This window comes from Saccopteryx bilineata, chromosome 4 (assembly GCF_036850765.1).
Source record: "Saccopteryx bilineata isolate mSacBil1 chromosome 4, mSacBil1_pri_phased_curated, whole genome shotgun sequence".
NCBI classification, from domain to species: Eukaryota; Metazoa; Chordata; class Mammalia; order Chiroptera; family Emballonuridae; genus Saccopteryx; species Saccopteryx bilineata.
The window spans coordinates 287,328,646-287,346,531 of NC_089493.1; the positions used below are offsets into that span (position 1 = coordinate 287,328,646).

General features: G+C 54.2%; 2 protein-coding genes across 2 annotated transcripts; both read left to right on the forward strand.

Annotated features, from left to right (window-relative positions):
* The first annotated feature begins 1,938 nt into the window (after window positions 1–1,938).
* On the forward strand, window positions 1,939–8,128 carry LOC136334670 (serine protease 33-like). The gene is made up of 6 exons (XM_066275193.1): window positions 1,939–2,106; window positions 2,932–3,094; window positions 3,171–3,194; window positions 3,613–3,890; window positions 5,812–5,978; window positions 7,576–8,128. The coding sequence occupies exons 1-6, from the start codon at window positions 2,001–2,003 to the stop codon at window positions 7,843–7,845; spliced, it is 1,008 nt and encodes a 335-aa protein (XP_066131290.1). The 5' UTR covers window positions 1,939–2,000; the 3' UTR covers window positions 7,846–8,128.
* Window positions 8,129–10,457: 2,329 nt separating this feature from the next.
* On the forward strand, window positions 10,458–16,578 carry LOC136334671 (testisin-like). Its single transcript, XM_066275194.1, has 8 exons — window positions 10,458–11,076; window positions 11,208–11,342; window positions 12,236–12,265; window positions 12,354–12,380; window positions 12,580–12,745; window positions 13,375–13,658; window positions 15,829–15,983; window positions 16,245–16,578. The coding sequence occupies exons 2-8, from the start codon at window positions 11,276–11,278 to the stop codon at window positions 16,506–16,508; spliced, it is 993 nt and encodes a 330-aa protein (XP_066131291.1). The 5' UTR covers window positions 10,458–11,076; window positions 11,208–11,275; the 3' UTR covers window positions 16,509–16,578.
* Window positions 16,579–17,886: the final 1,308 nt, after the last annotated feature.

Here is a 17,886-nt window from a genome sequence, read left to right on the forward strand (position 1 = left end):
TCCTGGAGGAGGTAGGGAGGTGGCAGCACTGCATAGGAACTGAGGGGACAGAGAAAGAGCATCCTGAGCCATCTGCCATCTGGTTGGAAGAATGATATGGGCTATGGGGGTGGAGGCCCCGGGGCACCCTCAGTGCCTGGGCACTGGTTCTTGATGAGTCCTCTGCTCTAGCCCAGCACCCAGTGTATCATGGGTGATTAGCAATATCACAGAAGGACCCTGTGGCTGGACAAGCTGTTTCAGCACCTCCCTGCGACTCAGTTCTATCTGTAGCATGCAGGTGACAGCCCTTGACCAAGCTAGTGGAGAGAAACCTTAGCATGCACAGGAGCAGGGGATAATGCAGCTGAAAATGTTTATGATTAATACACTACAGCTGCAGGATGCAGGACAAAAACTCCCCAAATGTGGTATCAGAGGCCTGGCTTGTGGTGGTGCAGTGGATAAAGCATCAACCTGGAACACTGAGGTCACTGGTTTGAAACCTTGGGCTTTGCCTGGTCAAGGCACATATGGGAGTTGATGCTTCCTGCTCCTCCCCCTTCCTCTCTCTCTTTCTCAATAAAAAAAAATGAATAAAACCTTTAAAAAGTTTTTTTTTTTCTTTGCATTTTCTCTGAAACTGGAAACGGGGAGGCAGTCAGACAGACTCCCGCATGTGCCCGACCGGGAGCCACCCAGTACGCCCACCAGGGGGCGATGCTCTGCCCATCTTGGGGCATCGCTCTGTTGCAACCAGAGCCACTGGAGCATCTGAGGCAGAGGCCATGGAGCCATCCCCAGCGCCCAGGGCCATCTTTGCTCCAATGGAGCCTTGGCTGCGGGAGAGGAAGAGAGAGACAGAGAGGAAGGAGAGGGGGAGGGGTGGAGAAGCAGATGGGCGCTTCTCCTGTGTGCCCTGGCCGGGAATCGAACCCAGGACTCCTGCACGCCAGGCCAACGCTCTACCACTGAGCCAACCAGCCAGGGCTAAAAAGTTTTTGATGTTAGATATGACTCTATACACTCAACAATCTATACACTCTGAACAAACTGCAAGTAGGATAAATATGATACAAGGAGATCCACACACACACACACACACACACATATATATATTTTTTAGATTTTATTTATTCAATTTTCAGAGAGGAGAGAGAGAGAGAGAGAAAGGGGAGGAACAGGAAGCATCAACTCCCATATGTGCCTTGACCAGGCAAGCCCAGGGTATCGAACAGGCGACCTCAATGTTCCAGGTCGACGCTTTATCCACTGTGCTACCACAGGTCAGGCCACATATATTTTCATAAAAATATCAAAAGACAAAGGGAGAATCTTGTATGTAGCAAGAGAGAAGCGACATTAAATATATGAGATCTATAAGATTAACAGTCAAATTCTTTTCAAACACCCTGGAGGCCAGGAGATAGTAGGATGATATATTTAAAGTGATGAAAGAATAAAACAGTTCATTAAAAATTATTTTTTCTTTCTCTTTTTTTTTGGAGGAGAGACGGACAGACAGGGACAGACAGGAAGGGAGAGAGATGAGAAGCATCAACTCATAGTTGCAGCACTTTAGTTGTTTATTGTTTATTGATTGCTTTCTCTTATGTGCCTTGACCAGGGGACTCACCTGAGCCAGTGACCCCTTGTTCAAGCGAGCTTTGCGCTCAAGCCAGTGACCATGGGGTCATGTCTGTGACCCCTTGCACAAGTTGGTGACCCTATGCTCAAGCTGGCGACTGCGCTCAAGCCAGAGGAGCCTGCACTCGGCAACCTTGGAGTTTCCAACCTGGGTCCTCAGCTTTCCAGGTCGATACTCTATCCACTGCGCCACCACCTGGTTAAGCTAAGAATTCTTATGAGGCACAAAGGCCAGAGAACATGGGGTGGAGGAGTCAGCCCCACCCCAGGGCTGGAGCTACAATCATCCTTCTCCTCCTGAGTGTGTCTGAGGACTTCGACCCCAAAAGCCGATCCGGAAGTGGCAACAGCAAGGTACCTTGGAGCTAGCCCTCATGGCCATCCTGTTCTTCCTCCTCCTGCAAATCCTCCAGGGAAGCCCTCCAGCTCTCACGTTCAACCTCTTCCTGACAAATGCCAGAGCAATAAACCTGGACTCAGGTAGGACAAGTACCGGGGTGGGGAGACGGGCACTGCAGGAGAGAGAGCCTGGGTTTGTGGGGATAGATGAAGAGAGGTATGTAACCCCAGCGCTGCTCCTGATAACCTTGGGCATGTCCTCTAAGACAGTGGTCCCCAACCCCTGGGCTGCGGCCTGGTACCAGTTTGTGGGCCATTTGGTACCGGTCCACAGGAAAAAGAATAAATAACTTACATTATTTCTGTTTTATTTATATTTAAGTCTGAACAATGTTTTATTTTTTAAAATGACCAGATTCCCTCTGTTACATCCGTCTAAGACTCACTCTTGACGCTTGTCTCGGTCACGTGATACATTTATCTGTCCCACCCTAAAGGCCAGTCTGTGAAAATATTTTCTGACATTAAACCGGTCCATGGCCCAAAAAAGGTCAGGGACCACTGCTCTAAGGAACCTAGATGTTGGGGGCTGGCATCCACCCCACCCGACCCCCAGGCTATGCACCTTCATGGCTTCCACCAAAACCTCCCTGCCAGGCCCAGCGTGGAGCACGTTCACTGCACTGCATTCAGACCCTCCCCAAGAGCCCCGCCCAGCCGGTCTGACCATACTTCCCACTAATCTGGGTTGAGCAATCCAGGTCCCCAGGTCCCCAGGTCCTGTTTCCCCCAACTTGGCTGATGTGCACCTCCCCCCAGGATCAAAGGCCTCCCATAAAGGGCGGGTCCTGCCTCAGAGAGAAGATGTCAGCCCACAAAGGGCAGGGATAAGTGAGGGTGGGTCTGCAGGGCGAGGGCAGCTCCGAGGGAACCTCATCTGACCCAGCCCACTCTCTCACCCTGCAGTGTGTGGACGCCCAGCAGCAGCAGGCCGGATTGTGTCAGGGCAGGATGCTCAGCCAGGCCAGTGGCCGTGGCAGGTCAGCCTGAGGGAGTATGAACAGCATGTGTGCGGGGGCTCCCTGCTCACCGAAGACTGGGTGCTGACTGCAGCCCACTGCTTTGACCGGTGAGGGTCTGGGCCAGGGCCTGCTGGGACCTGCCCTTCACCCTTCCCTGACACCCTCTCTTCCCCATTTGAACAGAAGCCTGAGCAGGAGACTGGCCAGGTATGTGTCCTCCTAGGCTCTCACTCACTCAGGATTACCCCCGTCCCCAGGCTGGGCACTGGGGAGTAAGTGGAGGAGGAGACAGACTCAGCCCTGGCCCTCCCAAGAAAGTTTTCATTTCCCGAAACCAAAAGCTCCCACATCAGGCTATCCCTGGAAAATCCAGGGTCACAAGTCCACTGCTTACCAGCTGGGCAGCATTTAAACAGGTGACTTCACCTCCCACCAAACAGAGAGAGAATGGGGCACCTAGCAGGGTTGCTTGTGGATTAAACAAGATGTTTGTCATTGTTGGCATGTGCTCACCTTGCAAAAACTAATCCTTGTGCAATGTTGAGACCCTCAGAATTAAGGCTGTCCTTAGCCTTTGCCCATGGAACCGGGCAAACCTCAAGACCACTTTGACTTTTGGCCCCAGGAACCAGCCGCTGTCCGCCTACTTTGTGCTGCTGGGCACCATCTCCTCCTACCCCCAGGCCGGGGAGCCCCGGGAGCTCCGGGCCGTGGCCCAGGTCATCACCCACCCGAACTACACGGAGGTGCACAACAGGGGGGACATCGCCCTGGTGCAGCTGACCTCCCCCGTCAACTTCAGTGACCTCATCCTTCCAGTCTGCCTCCCCAAACCCAGAGACCCACTGGGTCATGGCACCTGGTGCTGGGTCACTGGCTGGGGGAACATCAACACGAATCTACGTAAGGACACTCAAAGTGGGGTGGGGTGGGGTGGGGTGGGGGCGGGGAGTGACTCCGTGGGGTCTGTCCTGACATGCTCCGTAGGGCCAGCTGCACCCGCCACCAGCCTCACTCAGGCCGGGCATGGAACCCGCACTCATTGGCACAACCTCAGCCAATGCAGAAGCAGCCTGCCAGCCCCACCCCACCTTGGGCTCTCTGATCCATCCGCCCAGCATCTGATAACCAAGGGATTCATGCCAGGCCCAGCAGGCTCTGGGATGCCAGGCCCAGACCGTTCTGACGGCGTGAATTTACTGAATTCACCCCTCCTCCCTGGCCACACCGGTCTGGGTCAGAACCTGACTGCCGGGCCTCACCCTGGCTGAGTGACCTCCACCAGCCTTGCCAGGTTGTGGTCTCCTCCTCTGGCAAGTGGAGCTCTCAAGTGCCAACCTCACGGGGCCTATGGAAGGGTTACATGGAATGACGTATTTTAGGCATTTCTAGCAGGGCCGAGCAAGAGTGAGTTCTCAATATTGATCAGCAACTATGGTCGGTGGTCACTATCATCATGTTTGTAATATCACCTCAGATTAGTGTCCTGGGGCTACCATAACACATGACCACAAACTGGGTGGCTTAACGCAACAGGAATTCATTCTCTCCCAGTCCTTAAGGCTGGAAATCTGAAACCAAGGTGTCACGGGGCCTCCCTCCCTTCAGAAGCTCTAGAGGAGATCCTTCCTGCATCTCCCAGTGGCTCCTTGGCTGATGGCTGTATCACTCTACTCTCTGCCTCTGTCTTTCTGGGCCCTGTCCTTGTGTCTCCTCATTCTCTGCCTGTTTACAACTAAAATGCCGCAACAAAGAATTAATGCTTCTCATCTCTCTCCCCTCCTGTCTGTCCCTTTCTCTGTCACACACAGACATACACACACTCCCACCTTAATCCAGTCTGACCTCATCCTAACTAGTTACATCTGCAAAGCCTCTGTTTCCAAATAAGGTCACATTTTGAGGTTCCAGGTGGACATGAAGTTTTGAGGGGCACTAGTCAAGCCACTTGGGACCTGACTCTTGGAAAGCCAGCAAGAATAGGGGCGTTTGGTGGAAATGACTTGACCACAGTCCACAGCCAGAGCCAGGCCCTAAAACCGGGCCCCAGCTTTTCCTCAGCCCCTATGGTGTGTCCATGCCGCTCCTCTGCCCAGGGACTGGGGATCGAGGGGCCCGCCACACCTCTGTGCATGCCCTGCTTAGGGGAGGGAGAGGAAGTGTCTTCCTGGTGTTCTGAGTGTTAAACACAGGCTCACCTTGCCATGCTGGCGTGTTATTGGGGTTTCCTGAACACAAACACAGGTTCCTCTTCCTTGGGGAACAGAGGAGTGACACACAAAAAGTGTGCATGTGTGTGTGAGAGAGTGACAGAGAAAGGGACAGACAGACAGGAGGGGAGAGAGATGAGAAGCATCAATTCTTCGTTGTGGCATTTTAGTTGTAAACAGGCAGAGAATGAGGAGACACAAGGACATGGCCCAGAAAGACAGAGGCAGAGAGTAGAGTGATACAGCCATCAGCCAAGGAGCCACTGGGAGATGCAGGAAGGATCTCCTCTAGAGCAGCAGATCGAGTGACCTCTGGCTCAAGCCAGCAACCTTTGGGCTCAAGCCAGTGACCATGGGGTCATTCATGTCTATGATCCCTTGCCCAAGCCAGCGACCCCATGCTCAAGCCGGATGAGCCTGAACTCGAGCCAGCGACCTCGGGGTTTTGAACCTGGCTCCTCTGCGTCCCAGTCTGATGCTCTATTTATTGTACCGCCGCCTGGTCAGGCCAAAAAGACATCTTGTCATTAATCCATCAAAGTGTGGGCAAGCCAGCCGAGAGCCAGTAGGCCCTCGTGTCACATCTGAGCTCTGCTCTCTGCTCCCTACCCCAGCACTCCCTCCACCCTTCACCCTGAAGGAGCTGCGGCTGCCCCTCATTGACACCCAGACCTGTGACACCTACTACCATGAGAATTCCGTGGTCCCCAGCCAGCAGCCCATCATCCTGGAGGACATGCTGTGTGCCGGCTTCGAGAAGGGCCAGAAGGACGCCTGCAGTGTGAGCAAGCACCCCCAGCGGGGGCCCCAGGGCAGATGAGGACAACGGTTTTTAAACTACAAGTGTCAAGCCTGACTAGGCGGTGGCGCAGTGGATAGAGCATCGGACTGGGATGCAGAGGACCCAAGTTCGAGACCCCGAGGTCGCCAGCTTGAGCGCGGGCTCATCTGGTTTGAGCAAAAAGCCTACCAGCTTGAACCCAAGGTCCCTGGGTCCAACAAGGGGTTACTTGGTCTACTGAAGGCCTGCGGTCAAGGCACATATGAGAAAGCAATCAATGAACAACTAAGGTGTTGCAACGTGCAATGAAAAACTGATGATTGATGCTTCTCATCTCTCTCTGTCCCTGTCTATCCCTCTCTCTCTGACTCACTCTCTGTCTCTGTTAAAAAAAAAGTAAACTATAAGCGTCAATTCAAAAAGGAAAAAAATGTTCCTAAACTCTGTCTTCATTTCGAATATCAGATATTATTGACCTGCAAGTGAGCTTTAGCAAACTGTGACATATCCCTCTCCTTAAAGCTTTTCCTTTGGGGCCAGAACTTTCTTTTTTCTTTCCTAAAAATAACACTCAAAGGCTATGAACCAGTTTTCCGACGAAGCAGGTCACTTCTGAGCTGGGTTGGTCTTGCTTTTCCTTGTCTGCTCTTATAAACAAAACGTACTTCATCTCCCATTGCCTCTTAAGTTTTATCTCAAACAGATATTTTCATCAAAATGAAGCAAACAGTACTATTAGCAACACCAAAGTGCTCCTCCGAGCCCCTACTCTGAAAAAGTTTTATGCAGAGAATAGGGTGTTTCCATCACATTGCGTATTCCATCTGCCAGGGATTTGTGTGTATGTGTGTATGTGTGTGTGTGTGTGTGTGTGTGTGTGTGTCAGAGACAGAGAAAGTCAGAGAGAGGGACAGACAGACAGGAAGGGAGAGAGATGAGAAGCATCAATTCTTTGTTGCAGTTCCTTAGTTGTTCATTGATTGATTTCTCATATGTGCCTTGACTGGGGGCCTTCAGCAGACTGAGTGACCCCTCGCTCGAGCCAGCGACCTTGGGTCCAAGCTGGTGAGCTTTTGCTCAAACCCGATGAGACCGCACTCATGCTGGTGACCTCGGGGTCTCGAACCCGGGTCCTCCGCATCCCAGTCCAATGCTCTATCCACTGTGCCACTGCCTGGTCAGGCTGCCAGGGATTTTGTCCTTAATTTCCAAACTGGCCAACCCTACTGCTGCTTTCCAGAAACATCCAAGCTACCGATGCTCTGTCCACGAGAGCTGGCCAGCAGCTCTGGAGGGAAGGGGTGGGACTGGGCACCCTGCAGGCCTCACTCCCCCGTGGAAGGAGGGTGGCTCTCCCTGTCCACGAGAGCTGGCCAGCGGCTCTGGAGGGAAGTGGTGGGACTGGGCACCCTGCAGGCCTCACTCCCCCGTGGAAGGAGGGTGGCTCTCCCTGTCCACGAGAGCTGGCCAGCGGCTCTGGAGGGAAGGGGTGGGACTGGGCACCCTGCAGGCCTCACTCCCCCGTGGAAGGAGGGTGGCTCTCCCTGGGCAGTTGATCCTCCGGCCCTCCACTTCTGGACTTCTTCTTTCTCCCCAGGGTGACTCCGGAGGCCCCCTGGTCTGTGACATTGACGGCGTCTGGACCCAGGCAGGGGTAGTGAGCTGGGGGTCGGACTGTGGCCTCCCCAAGAGGCCAGGCGTTTACGCCAACGTCAGTGTCTACACCGCATGGATCCTCAGCACGATCCAGAGCTCGGCCCCAGAGGACAGAAGCTCCTCTCCAGGCCTTGCTGGGGCCTTTCTCACTGCCTTAGTGTTGCTTCTGGGACCAATGGGTGGGGGTCCCCACTGTAAGGTCGGTGGATAATGGAGGATGGTCACGTGGGGAACCCAGGCCCGCGAACTTTGGCTAGGACCGCCCACAACCAAGCGTGCCAAAAGAAATTTCCTAGGAGTCCTTGGGAAAAAAGCTACTGACTGTCAGCCAGTGAGATTTTGCTACGTCGTATTAGCCCGACTTCCCTAGAGGAACCCTTTAAATTTCCCCACACGGTCTCTCCATGTGCGATTTTCCTGAGCTCCATCTCCCAGGCCAGTGAATCTCATCTGAGAAACGCTCTGTACTGAATAAAGCCTTTACTATTATTCCACGCTTGGTGGCTACGCCCCTTCCTTCCTTCTCGGCGAGGAAAAATACCTTACACCCACGTCTCCCTGGGGCTTGCCGAACCACACAGCTCAGCCCCGAGACCTCAGTCCCCACATTGCAAACTCATGCCCTCTCTCTGCTCCCTGCCGGGAATGCAATATGCAGCTTCTCTCCTCCCTGGAGAACTGCCTTCCTCCCCCACCGACTTCTTTGTCCTCCAGGGACCTTGTCTGTTCCTTTCCTCTCGAAAAGCGCCCCCCCCCCAGTGTCCCCACACCGCTCCCTCTTCAGACCTCTCCTGTGCCCCCAGAGCTGCCCTCACCTCCCTGCCAGCATGTGGACGCCCCACAACAGGGACAGATTAGAACCCACTGTTCCCTGCTTCTCACCCACTGTCCAAGGCTGAGTCCCCGAATGCACCCAGGCTCAGGGGTTCCTTTGGGGGTTTCTGGGACTCTTGAAACGGAGGTTTCTAGTCCCCCCCGTGCTAGGCTGGTTCCTTTGCAGGCCTGTCTGTCTGAAAAGCAATCAAGACAAGCTGGCAGAGGGCCACACCTCCTGCAGCTGCCCCCCCCCCCCCCCCAGCCTGGGCAGCTGGAGGGTGTGTGTGAGGGCTCTCGCAGCAGCCCTGGGAGGAGCACATTACTGAAATATAGAAATGGAAGTGGATTTCTTTTCTTTTCTTTTTTTTTTTTTAGCAAATAGGTAATTTAAAGACTCTTAGCAAAAGTAACTTCATTTAACTTCTCTCCTTATCTTTTTTTTTAATATTTTTTTATTTATTGGTTTTTTAGAGAGAGAGGAGTGAGAGAGAGAGAGACAGAGAGAGAGAGAAGGGGGAGGAGCAGGAAGCATCAACTCCCATATGTGCCTTGACCAGGCAAGCCCAAGGTTTCGAACCGGCGACCTCAGTGTTCCAGGTTGACGCTTTATCCCACTGCGCCACCACAGGTCAGGCCTCTCCTTATCTTAAACTGAACATTTCCCACTATTGTGGTGTCAGGGGCAGGTTGTAATCCTAGAATGTTTAGGAATGTTTTTGCTAGACATGTGAAACATTTATCACTACTGTGTTATCATCTTATGGTCTTAGTGTATAGAAATGTTTTTTTTTTCTTTTTAATGGATCCTATAGATAAACGTTGTAACAAGACAGTAAAATACAATAAACTTGTTAGTGAGATTAATGACTTTTGTACCATGCTCCCCCTCCTGCCCACCCCAACCAATATGTGATTTGTCTTTAAAAGCTGGCTCCAAACTGTTTGGGGCTGCATGATTTGAAGACAGGTCCCCATGCGGTCACCGGCTTTAAAATAAAGACTTAATTTGGCTTAATTGGTGTGGCAAAAATGTCTTTTTCTCGCTGTTCTGATACAACAATTACTATTGCCTCCATTTTTCAGACAGGGAAAGTGAAGGCTACAAACTGCAGGGCTTCCTTGCCTGAGCCCACTTTCCCCGGCTGCCCTGTCCCTAGACTCAGTGGGTGGCAGAGTAACATCTGGGAGGTCCTGGGATCAGAGCAGGGCGTCAATCCAGGGTCATGAGTAGGCCTGCAGGAGTTCAATCGCAGTGTCATGGGCGTCCTGGAATCATGGCAGGTAAATCCACATAACCCCAGGTGTGAGCGGCAAAGGCCGGGTCAGCCTCAGCTTGCTCTCTGTCTCTCTCCTTCTTTCCCCAGCTCATCTTTCCAGGGAATCCTGGGAACTGATGGAGATATATTGGGGACCGCAAGCCGACAGGGTCCTTGCGGTTTAGATTTTGGGGGGACAGAGGTGTGGGGCACTGGCAGTAAGCTGACAGTCTGCCCACCCCCCCACCTCACTTGCTGGGTTAAGTTGCTAAAGGCTAAGTTCTTCCCCACACCTCCATGTGAGCTGTGATGCTGGATTGTTTCTACTCGTCCTGTCCTCCATGTTCCTCAGAGAGACTGGAGGCAATTTTCTTTTTATTCTTTGTTTTGTGAGGTTAAGATGTTATGTGTAAGGTATTTTTTCACCCTCCAAGAAGGAAGGAAGGGGGCCGGAGCCACAAAGTGTGGAATAACAAAAGGCTTTATTGAGCCTGACCTGTGGTAGCACAGTGGATAAAGCATCGACCTGGAAATGCTGAGGTTGCCGGTTCGAAACCCTGGGCTTGCCTGGTCAAGGCACATATGGGAGTTGATGCTTCCAGCTCCTCCCCCCCCTCTCTCTGTCTCTCTCTCCTCTCTCTCCCTCTCTGTCTCTCTCTCTCTCCACTCTAAAAAAGAATTTAAAAAAAAAAAAAAAGGCTTTATTGAGTACAGAGTGCATACCACATCCTGCCCAAGGAGGTTCCCTGGCCCCAAGGAAAGATGGAGGCCAGGGAAGTCGCAAGTGGTGACCCATGTGAGGGATATTTAAAGGGTTCCTAGGGTGGTCGAGCTAATATGATGTAGTGAAATCTCACTGGCTGGCAGACGGTTGCTTCAAATGGCTCCTGGGAAGTTTCTTTTGGCGCGCTTGGTTGTGGGCGGTCCTAGCCAAAGTTTGTGGGTCTGACCTTTCCCATTATCCACGGACCTTACATTATGTATGGGGGAGGAGGGTTCTGCACTTGGGAGAATTCTTGGGATGCCTTGGAAATGTGACTCTCTTTTAATGCTCTCTTTGATTTGCTAATAACCTTACTTTGCCCTATAAACAAAGCAGGTTTGGGGCTGGAGAGCTCTCTCTGTCTTGCCATCAGCTTGCAGAGGCCTCCCGATCCCTTTAAGTTTATTTTCTTCATTCCGCATTGTTCTCTCTCAGGACCTGGAATTACTAGCCACGCTAGTTCGCTAGTTCTCGGCAGGGATAGGTCAGCTGGCCCCTGGAGGAGGGAGCACAGGGCTGGGACCTAAGGAAGAGGCAAGGCGAGGGTGTGTGAACAGGGGACCCTGTGAGCCACTTCACACGTTATAGGAGATATCAGGAGAGAAAGGTAGGTTGAGACCCTTTGGATGGGAGCCTCAGCCTTTGTCCCAGGACACCCCAAACCCCTCAGACTAAGCCTGGTTCTCCCACCATGGCTGACAGAGTGAGTGGTCACTCAGCTCTCACCTCCTTCTTCAGGGCAGCATGCCAAGGACTCTCCACCTTCTACAGCCCGTACCTTGGAATCCATAGGCGCGCTGGTCAGGATGCTGCTGGTCATGCAGCTGTTGATGCGAGTCCTTGCTTGGAGGGTCTTCCAGAAACCAATGCTGGGTAACTCATCGTTGTGACTCCCATGAGACCCCTGGAGATGTTTCAGGCCACAGGAAGATCCACCAAACTGGCACAGCCTTCCTGACCCCCATACAGAGAGTCACTGGTCACAAGGACACTGGCAGGGACAACCTAGTGGTATCTCTCTCTCCCAATTTGGTGATTTTCTTTCCCCCAGAACCCCAGGAAAGTGTATTTAAAAGATATTAACTTTCAAGATTTAATCCAGAGGAAGATGAGAGGGGCCAAGGCCTGCCACTAGGGGGCAGCCTGGGCAAGTGGGGGTGTAGATTGGCTGCTCCTTCAAGAAGGGACAAGGCCCAAGGCCATCATTTCCCAAAGAAAGCCTTGTGAGGGATCTTCCCTTCCTGGACCAGCCTAATAGCCCGAGCCCCAACAGGTGCTCAGTGAGGAGTTAGTGTGCCTTCACAGTAGTCCTGGCTGTGGGCCAGAGCCTCGAGCCTCCCTAGAGGAGGAGTCGGTAGAAAAGGGGGGGGGGGCAGCAAGGTGGGCAACCAGAATCCCAGGATTGCAAACAAGCAAGGGAATGTTTAGGTGCATTGGTCCCTGGGCCATATCAAGGAAGTGTGGTTGGGGACCCCATCCCAGGCGAGATCAAACTGGGAGAAAGTGGCGGCCAGGGTTTCCGCCTCCCCCAGGGGGCGCCTCGGCCAGGCTCGGGAACAAATAGAAACAGAGGGGGCGCCAAGCGACGGGAGAGGAGGCCATGGGCTCTCGCGTCGTGGCGCTGCTGCTGGTGCAGCTGTTGGTGTGCATTGAACTCCAGATGCTGGGTGAGCTCACGCCGGAGCTGCTGGCTGACCTAGGGGTGATGGGGTAGGATGGGGCGCGTGGAGACCTAGGGGAGCTCATCTTCTTACTTTCCTCCCCAGCGTGGCATGATGAGGACCTGATGTTTCCAGGTAAGGTGCCCAGGCGGCGTGCTTCCCTGCGCAGCACACCTGGGCTACAGCCAAAGAGCGCCTCATCTTCTCATCTCTCTTGCCCCAGGTTTCGAGAACTCGTCCTTGCTCACATGTAACTGAGGGGCCCCTGGGGGGAGGGGTGGCCTCCTGCAGACCACGTGGAGAGGGTCCCCGGCGTGCCCTTCTCCCTCGCCTGCGTGCCCCAGATGGTTTCCTGGGGAGCCCCTCCCCTTCGCGCTCTCGAGTGGTTGGGGGCGGGGAGATGGGCCTGTCTCCAGTAGCTCAGCACCAGGTCGGGCTGTACATCCCAGGGCCATGTGGCCGGCGAGCCATCGGGACCCGCATAGTGGGCGGAAAAAACGCAGAGCTCGGGCGCTGGCCCTGGCAGGGCAGCTTGCGCCTGTGGGGGTCGCACATCTGCGGAGCGAGCCTGCTCAACCGGCGCTGGGTGCTCTCGGCAGCGCACTGCTTTCAGAGGCGAGTCTGCGGGGGGGGCCGCTGAGTGGGGACCCTGGGGCCGCACCACGCACTTTGTACCTTGATGTGACCCTTGTTCTCCTGAGCCCCAGGCCCTGCTCAGCTGGTGACACCCATATGAATTCTCGATGGTTCCCCTGCAGGGAACCTTGTTCAGTTTTTTCCAGAAGGGTCTTCTAGAACATTCCTGCACGTGTTTGTGTCTTGTTCTTTTCTCTTTTCTGTTCTCTTCTCCCCAAATGCTACCACCATCCTTCACCTTCCTCATCTCACACCCCAGGGGAGCTGTACCTCAGGTGGGGGGCACGAGCTGAGGTGGGTGGGCGCTGGGCACAGAGCTTGGCCTGTAGCAGCAGGCCCCCCGTGGCTGTCCTCACTCCACTCTGCTGAATGTCCTACTTTGCCATTTATTTATTTTTTTAAGGATGGCACTGAGAGATGACAGGCCAGATCAGACCACAAGGGGAGGCAGTCTCCTGCCCTACCCCCAACCCCGAGTCGGCAGGTTCTGGGGCTTTGGTGCAGCCTCTCTGGGCTGTAACCATTCTTGGGAACAGGCCCCAGGAATGCGCAGGGGGCTCACCTGCCCTTAAGGCCTCCTGACATGACCGCTCTCTCCTCCCTACCAGGAACAACAACCCCTATGAGTGGACAGTCCAGTTTGGCGAGCTGTCTGCCATGCCATCTATCTGGAACCTGCAGGCCTACTTCAACCGTTACCAGGTGGAACAGATCGTTGTGAGCCCCAAGTATCTGGGGTCTGCAAGCTATGACATCGCCATGCTGAGGCTGGCCACCCCTGTCACCTATGATAAGTTCATCCAGCCCATCTGTGTCTTGGCCTCTTCCTTGGAGTTCCAGAATCGGACTGACTGCTGGGTGACTGGCTGGGGGGACATCGAAGAGGATAAGGGTAAGGCTGGGAATAAGCGGTGGGTCTGGGGCGAGGGAGCAGGGCCATGACCTACCTCCTGTTCCAGCTTCATCGGCCACACCAGCCCCCACCCCAGTCTGTGCACAATTGAGACCTGCTCAGTGTTTTCTCCCACCTGCTGTTTACTCCCGCTCAACCCTGAAAGGGCAGGATTTTCAGTGCCCATGCTCAGTTCCCTGTCCCCGGCAGAGACTCCGAGCCAGCCGAGCGAGTGGAGCCGAGCCGAGCCGAGCCGGAAGCCCCTGGGGAGAGGGAGGCCAGCCGGGCCCAGGCAATCCTCCCAGCCTGCCGGGGTGTGAGGGATGGGAGGGCCCATCAGGAAGGCTTCAGCCTGGTGCTCACCCCTCCCCCAGCCATCCAACCTCCCGACTCTGGCTCCTCCATCTCTTCTTTATCTATCTACGTTGTCCTGCTCTCCTGGAGCGCTAAGTCTTTTTCTCTGTCCTCAAAATGTCAAACCATTCTCCAGCCTTGGTTCTGCAGGAGGTCCTTGAACCAACATGAGCTGCCATGGCTTATCTCTCACCACTCATCCCCTGAAACTGCAGGGCCCTGGGGCAGGGGGCGCCGCAGGCCCTCCCCTGGCCTGTCCCTTACTCTGCTGCCTTGCCTGACCCATTCCTGCCTCACCCTTCACAGTAACAGTGACAGCAAAGGAAGCTCCTGCCTGCACAATGGACCTGGCCCCGGTCTAGGCTTTAGGGCACCAGAGTGAGCAGGGTACCGTCTGTCTTCCTTTAGGAGCTTGCCTGCAGATGAGGCTGGGAACATTTGTGTACCTACTTTACAGATGAGGGTGCTGACAAGGGTATGGAAATTGCCCACGGCCCTAGAATGAGTTGGTGCAGAAGCCAGGGCTCACTGGCCCAACGGGGTAATGTGTTCCTAGGTCACACACCTGGAATTGGCAATGGGGATAGAGAAGTCAATGCCAGACCTGCCTCCTTCTGGAGTTGGGGTCCTTTCCTTTACCCTAGAAAGGGCTGCGTAAAGTGCCTGTCACAGACCTCCTTGGGCCCAAAAAAGTGGCGTAAGGCAGGGGCCCAACCAGTTAAACCGTGCTTCCTCCCTCCCTGGCCCCAGGCTGACAGGTGTCATCCATCTCCAGGCTCCACCCTCATTCTCACAGGTGGCAGGTGACTTCTGGAGCCCCCCTGACTGGTGTAAACCTTCGCTCTGCCGTGTGCTAGCTGAAAGACCCTGGGCAAGCACTTGCTCTAACTGCCGCTGCTTCTCACCTGCAAAATGCAGTAATAACAGTTTCTACCTTATAGGCTGGTTCTGAGGTTTCAAAGCATTCATGCATAGGGTTTAACAGAGTGCCCTACAGACAGGAGGCTCTACTGACATGTCAGCCTTTGGTGTTATTGTGATCACCATCCTCGCAGGCATCCCCAAACTACAGCCGCTGGCCGCATGCGGCCCCCTGAGGCCGTTTATCCAGCCCCCTGCCGCACTTGCACTTCCAGAAGGGGCACCTCTTTCATTGGTGGTCAGTGAGAGGAGCATTGTATGTGGCGGCCCTCCAACGGTCTGAGGGACAGTGAACTGGCCCCCTGTGTAAAAAGTTTGGGGACCCCTGCACAAGATAGAGTGGTGACCCCGGCCTGGACTCTTGAATGGGATAGATCTGGGTTCATATCAGGCTCTGCCATTTCCTGGGTGCATCTTTCCTTGCCTGAAAGTGGGTCACAATTACGCTATGTCCTGGGGTTGTTGTGGGAGAACTAAGAACGTCTAGGAAAGCTCTTGGCTCACGTCCTGAAATGTATTAATTCTAAACCGTCTCAGCTGCGTTAGCCCCTTCCCTATGCATGCTCAGGTCTTTCTGCACTGGCTCTGGCGGGGGCTGTCATCTGCACACTGCATATAGAGAAACTGAGTCTCAGGAAGGAGCTGTACCAGCCTGTCCAGCCATCGTTCCCGCCTGTGATATTTATTGCTCATCACCCATGATGTGCTGGGTGCCAAGCTAGAGCAGAGGACTCATCAAGGCACTATGGGTACCCTAGGGACCTTGCCCCCACCCTGTAACCTTCACCAGATGGCAGAGGAGATGGACCCTGCCCCTACCCTGTAACCTCCCAACCAGATGGCAGAGCAGAGGCTCAAGATGCTGTCTTTCTCTGTCCCCTCAACTTCTCCACAGTGCTGCCATCTCCCTACCTCCTCCAGGAAGTGCAGGTCGGCATCATAAACACCACCATGTGTCACAACCTCTACTCAGACTCATCTTTCCGCCATGACATCTGGGGAGACATCGTGTGTGCTGGCTATGCTGAAGGTGGCAAGGACTCCTGCTACGTGAGTGTCCCTCTCCTCCCAGAGACACCCTTCTGGGTCCTAGCCTTTCACCAACCCAGCCCCAGGCCTGAGAGCCGCTTGTATCACTTGGTCCTTATGGCAGCCTGCGGGTGAGTGTGTGTCAGGGATATTGCCCCACTTTGCAGATGCAGAAACTTGGTTGCTCCCTGGGGGAGGAGTAGGATTTGTCCCCAGTCTGCCCAGTTCCGCTGCCCCGCCGGCTGTCCTGGGCTCTCTGCTAACCTCTCCTGCCTTGCCCAGGCCCTGCTCACCCATTCTGCTCCCCAGGGTGACTCAGGCGGACCCTTGGCCTGCGAAAGGAAAGGGGTGTGGTTTCAGGTTGGAATCGTGAGCTGGGGCGCGGGCTGTGGTAGGCCCAACCGGCCCGGCGTCTACACCAACATCACTACGCACTTCCCGTGGGTCCGGGCGCTGATAGCCGGCAGCAGCATCCGCAGGCCGGACCCCTGGCAGCTGCTGCTCCACCTCCTTCTCGGGACCTCCTCATCCCTGCGGCTGACCTGAGCCCAGCAGAGCCCCTGAGAGCCAGGGCCATCTGCTCCGTCAGGCCCAGTCCCCTTCTGTTCTGTTTCTAATAAACACGCTTGCATGTTCAGTGGCTGCCTTGCAGAGCATTCTGTGGACTAGGTGGCTTCCTGGCCACCCTCAGGGTTATCTCTAACCAGTCTACCCCAAGACCACTGCCTAACATCTAAATCTCTGTCCCCCGTCTGTACTGTTCCAGGTGCGGGTTGCAAACAGCAGAACCTTCTCAGGTTAGTTTAATCAGAAAGCTAACTTACAGAAGGACGTTAGCAGCACCAGGGTCCCTGGGGGCTAGGAAGAGCAGAGTGGGGGTACTGTGGAGGAAACGCCCCTAAGCACCCCCCAGTGCTCATGTCAGTGGCCCCGTCACACAGATGCCAGGTGCTCCTGGTCTTACTCTGGTCCTTCAAAGGCTGACCTGGGGCCAGGACTGGGACGCAGGGAGTTTACTGGGGAGCTGATACTAAGAAGCCCCAGTGAGGAGTGGGAAACCAAGGCAGAGAGAGACGAACCCAGACATTTGCCCCAAAGAGGAACTAACTGTGTGGGCAACTGAGGTGCATTCCTGCTGGGGTCCTGAGGCATGTGCCCAGCATTGGGCCCTGGAGGGGTGGCACTTCCCTCCTGACCTGCATGGGATTCTGCTTCTGTGATTAAATTAAGGGCATAAGGTGGGGAAAATTTCTTTCTTTCTTCTTCTTTTTTTTTTTTAAAGAGAGAGAGAGAGTCAGAGAGAGGGATAGACAGATAGGAACGGAGAGAGATGAGAAGCATCAATCATTAGTTTTTCGTTGCGACACCTTAGTTGTTCATTGATTGCTTTCTCATATGTGCCTTGACCGCGGGCCTTCAGCAGATTGAGTAACCCCTTGCTCGAGCCAGCGACCTTGGGTCCAAGCTGGTGAGCTTTTGCTCAAACCAGATGAGCCTGCGCTCAAGCTGGCGACCTCGGGGGTCTCGAACCTGGGTCCTCCTCATCCCAGTCCGATGCTTTATTCACTGCGCCACCGCCTGGTCAGGCAGGTGGGGAGAATTTCTTGGATGATCCAAGTGAGCCCCATGTAATCACAAGTGTCCTTAAAATTGGAAAAAAGTCAGAAAGGAAGTCTGAGTGATATGATATGAGGACACAACCCATAATTGCTGCCTTTGATGACAGAGGAAGGGCCACAAACCCAGGACTGAGAAGCCGGAAAAGGCAAGGTAACGGGTTTTCTAGAGCCTCCAGACAAGAATGCAGCCCTGCTGGTAGCTTGATTTTTAGCTCAGTGAGATACCTGTCAGAATCCGCCAAACAGCCCTGGCCGGCTGGCTCAATGGTAGAGCGTCAGCCTGGCATATGGAAATTTCAGGTCAG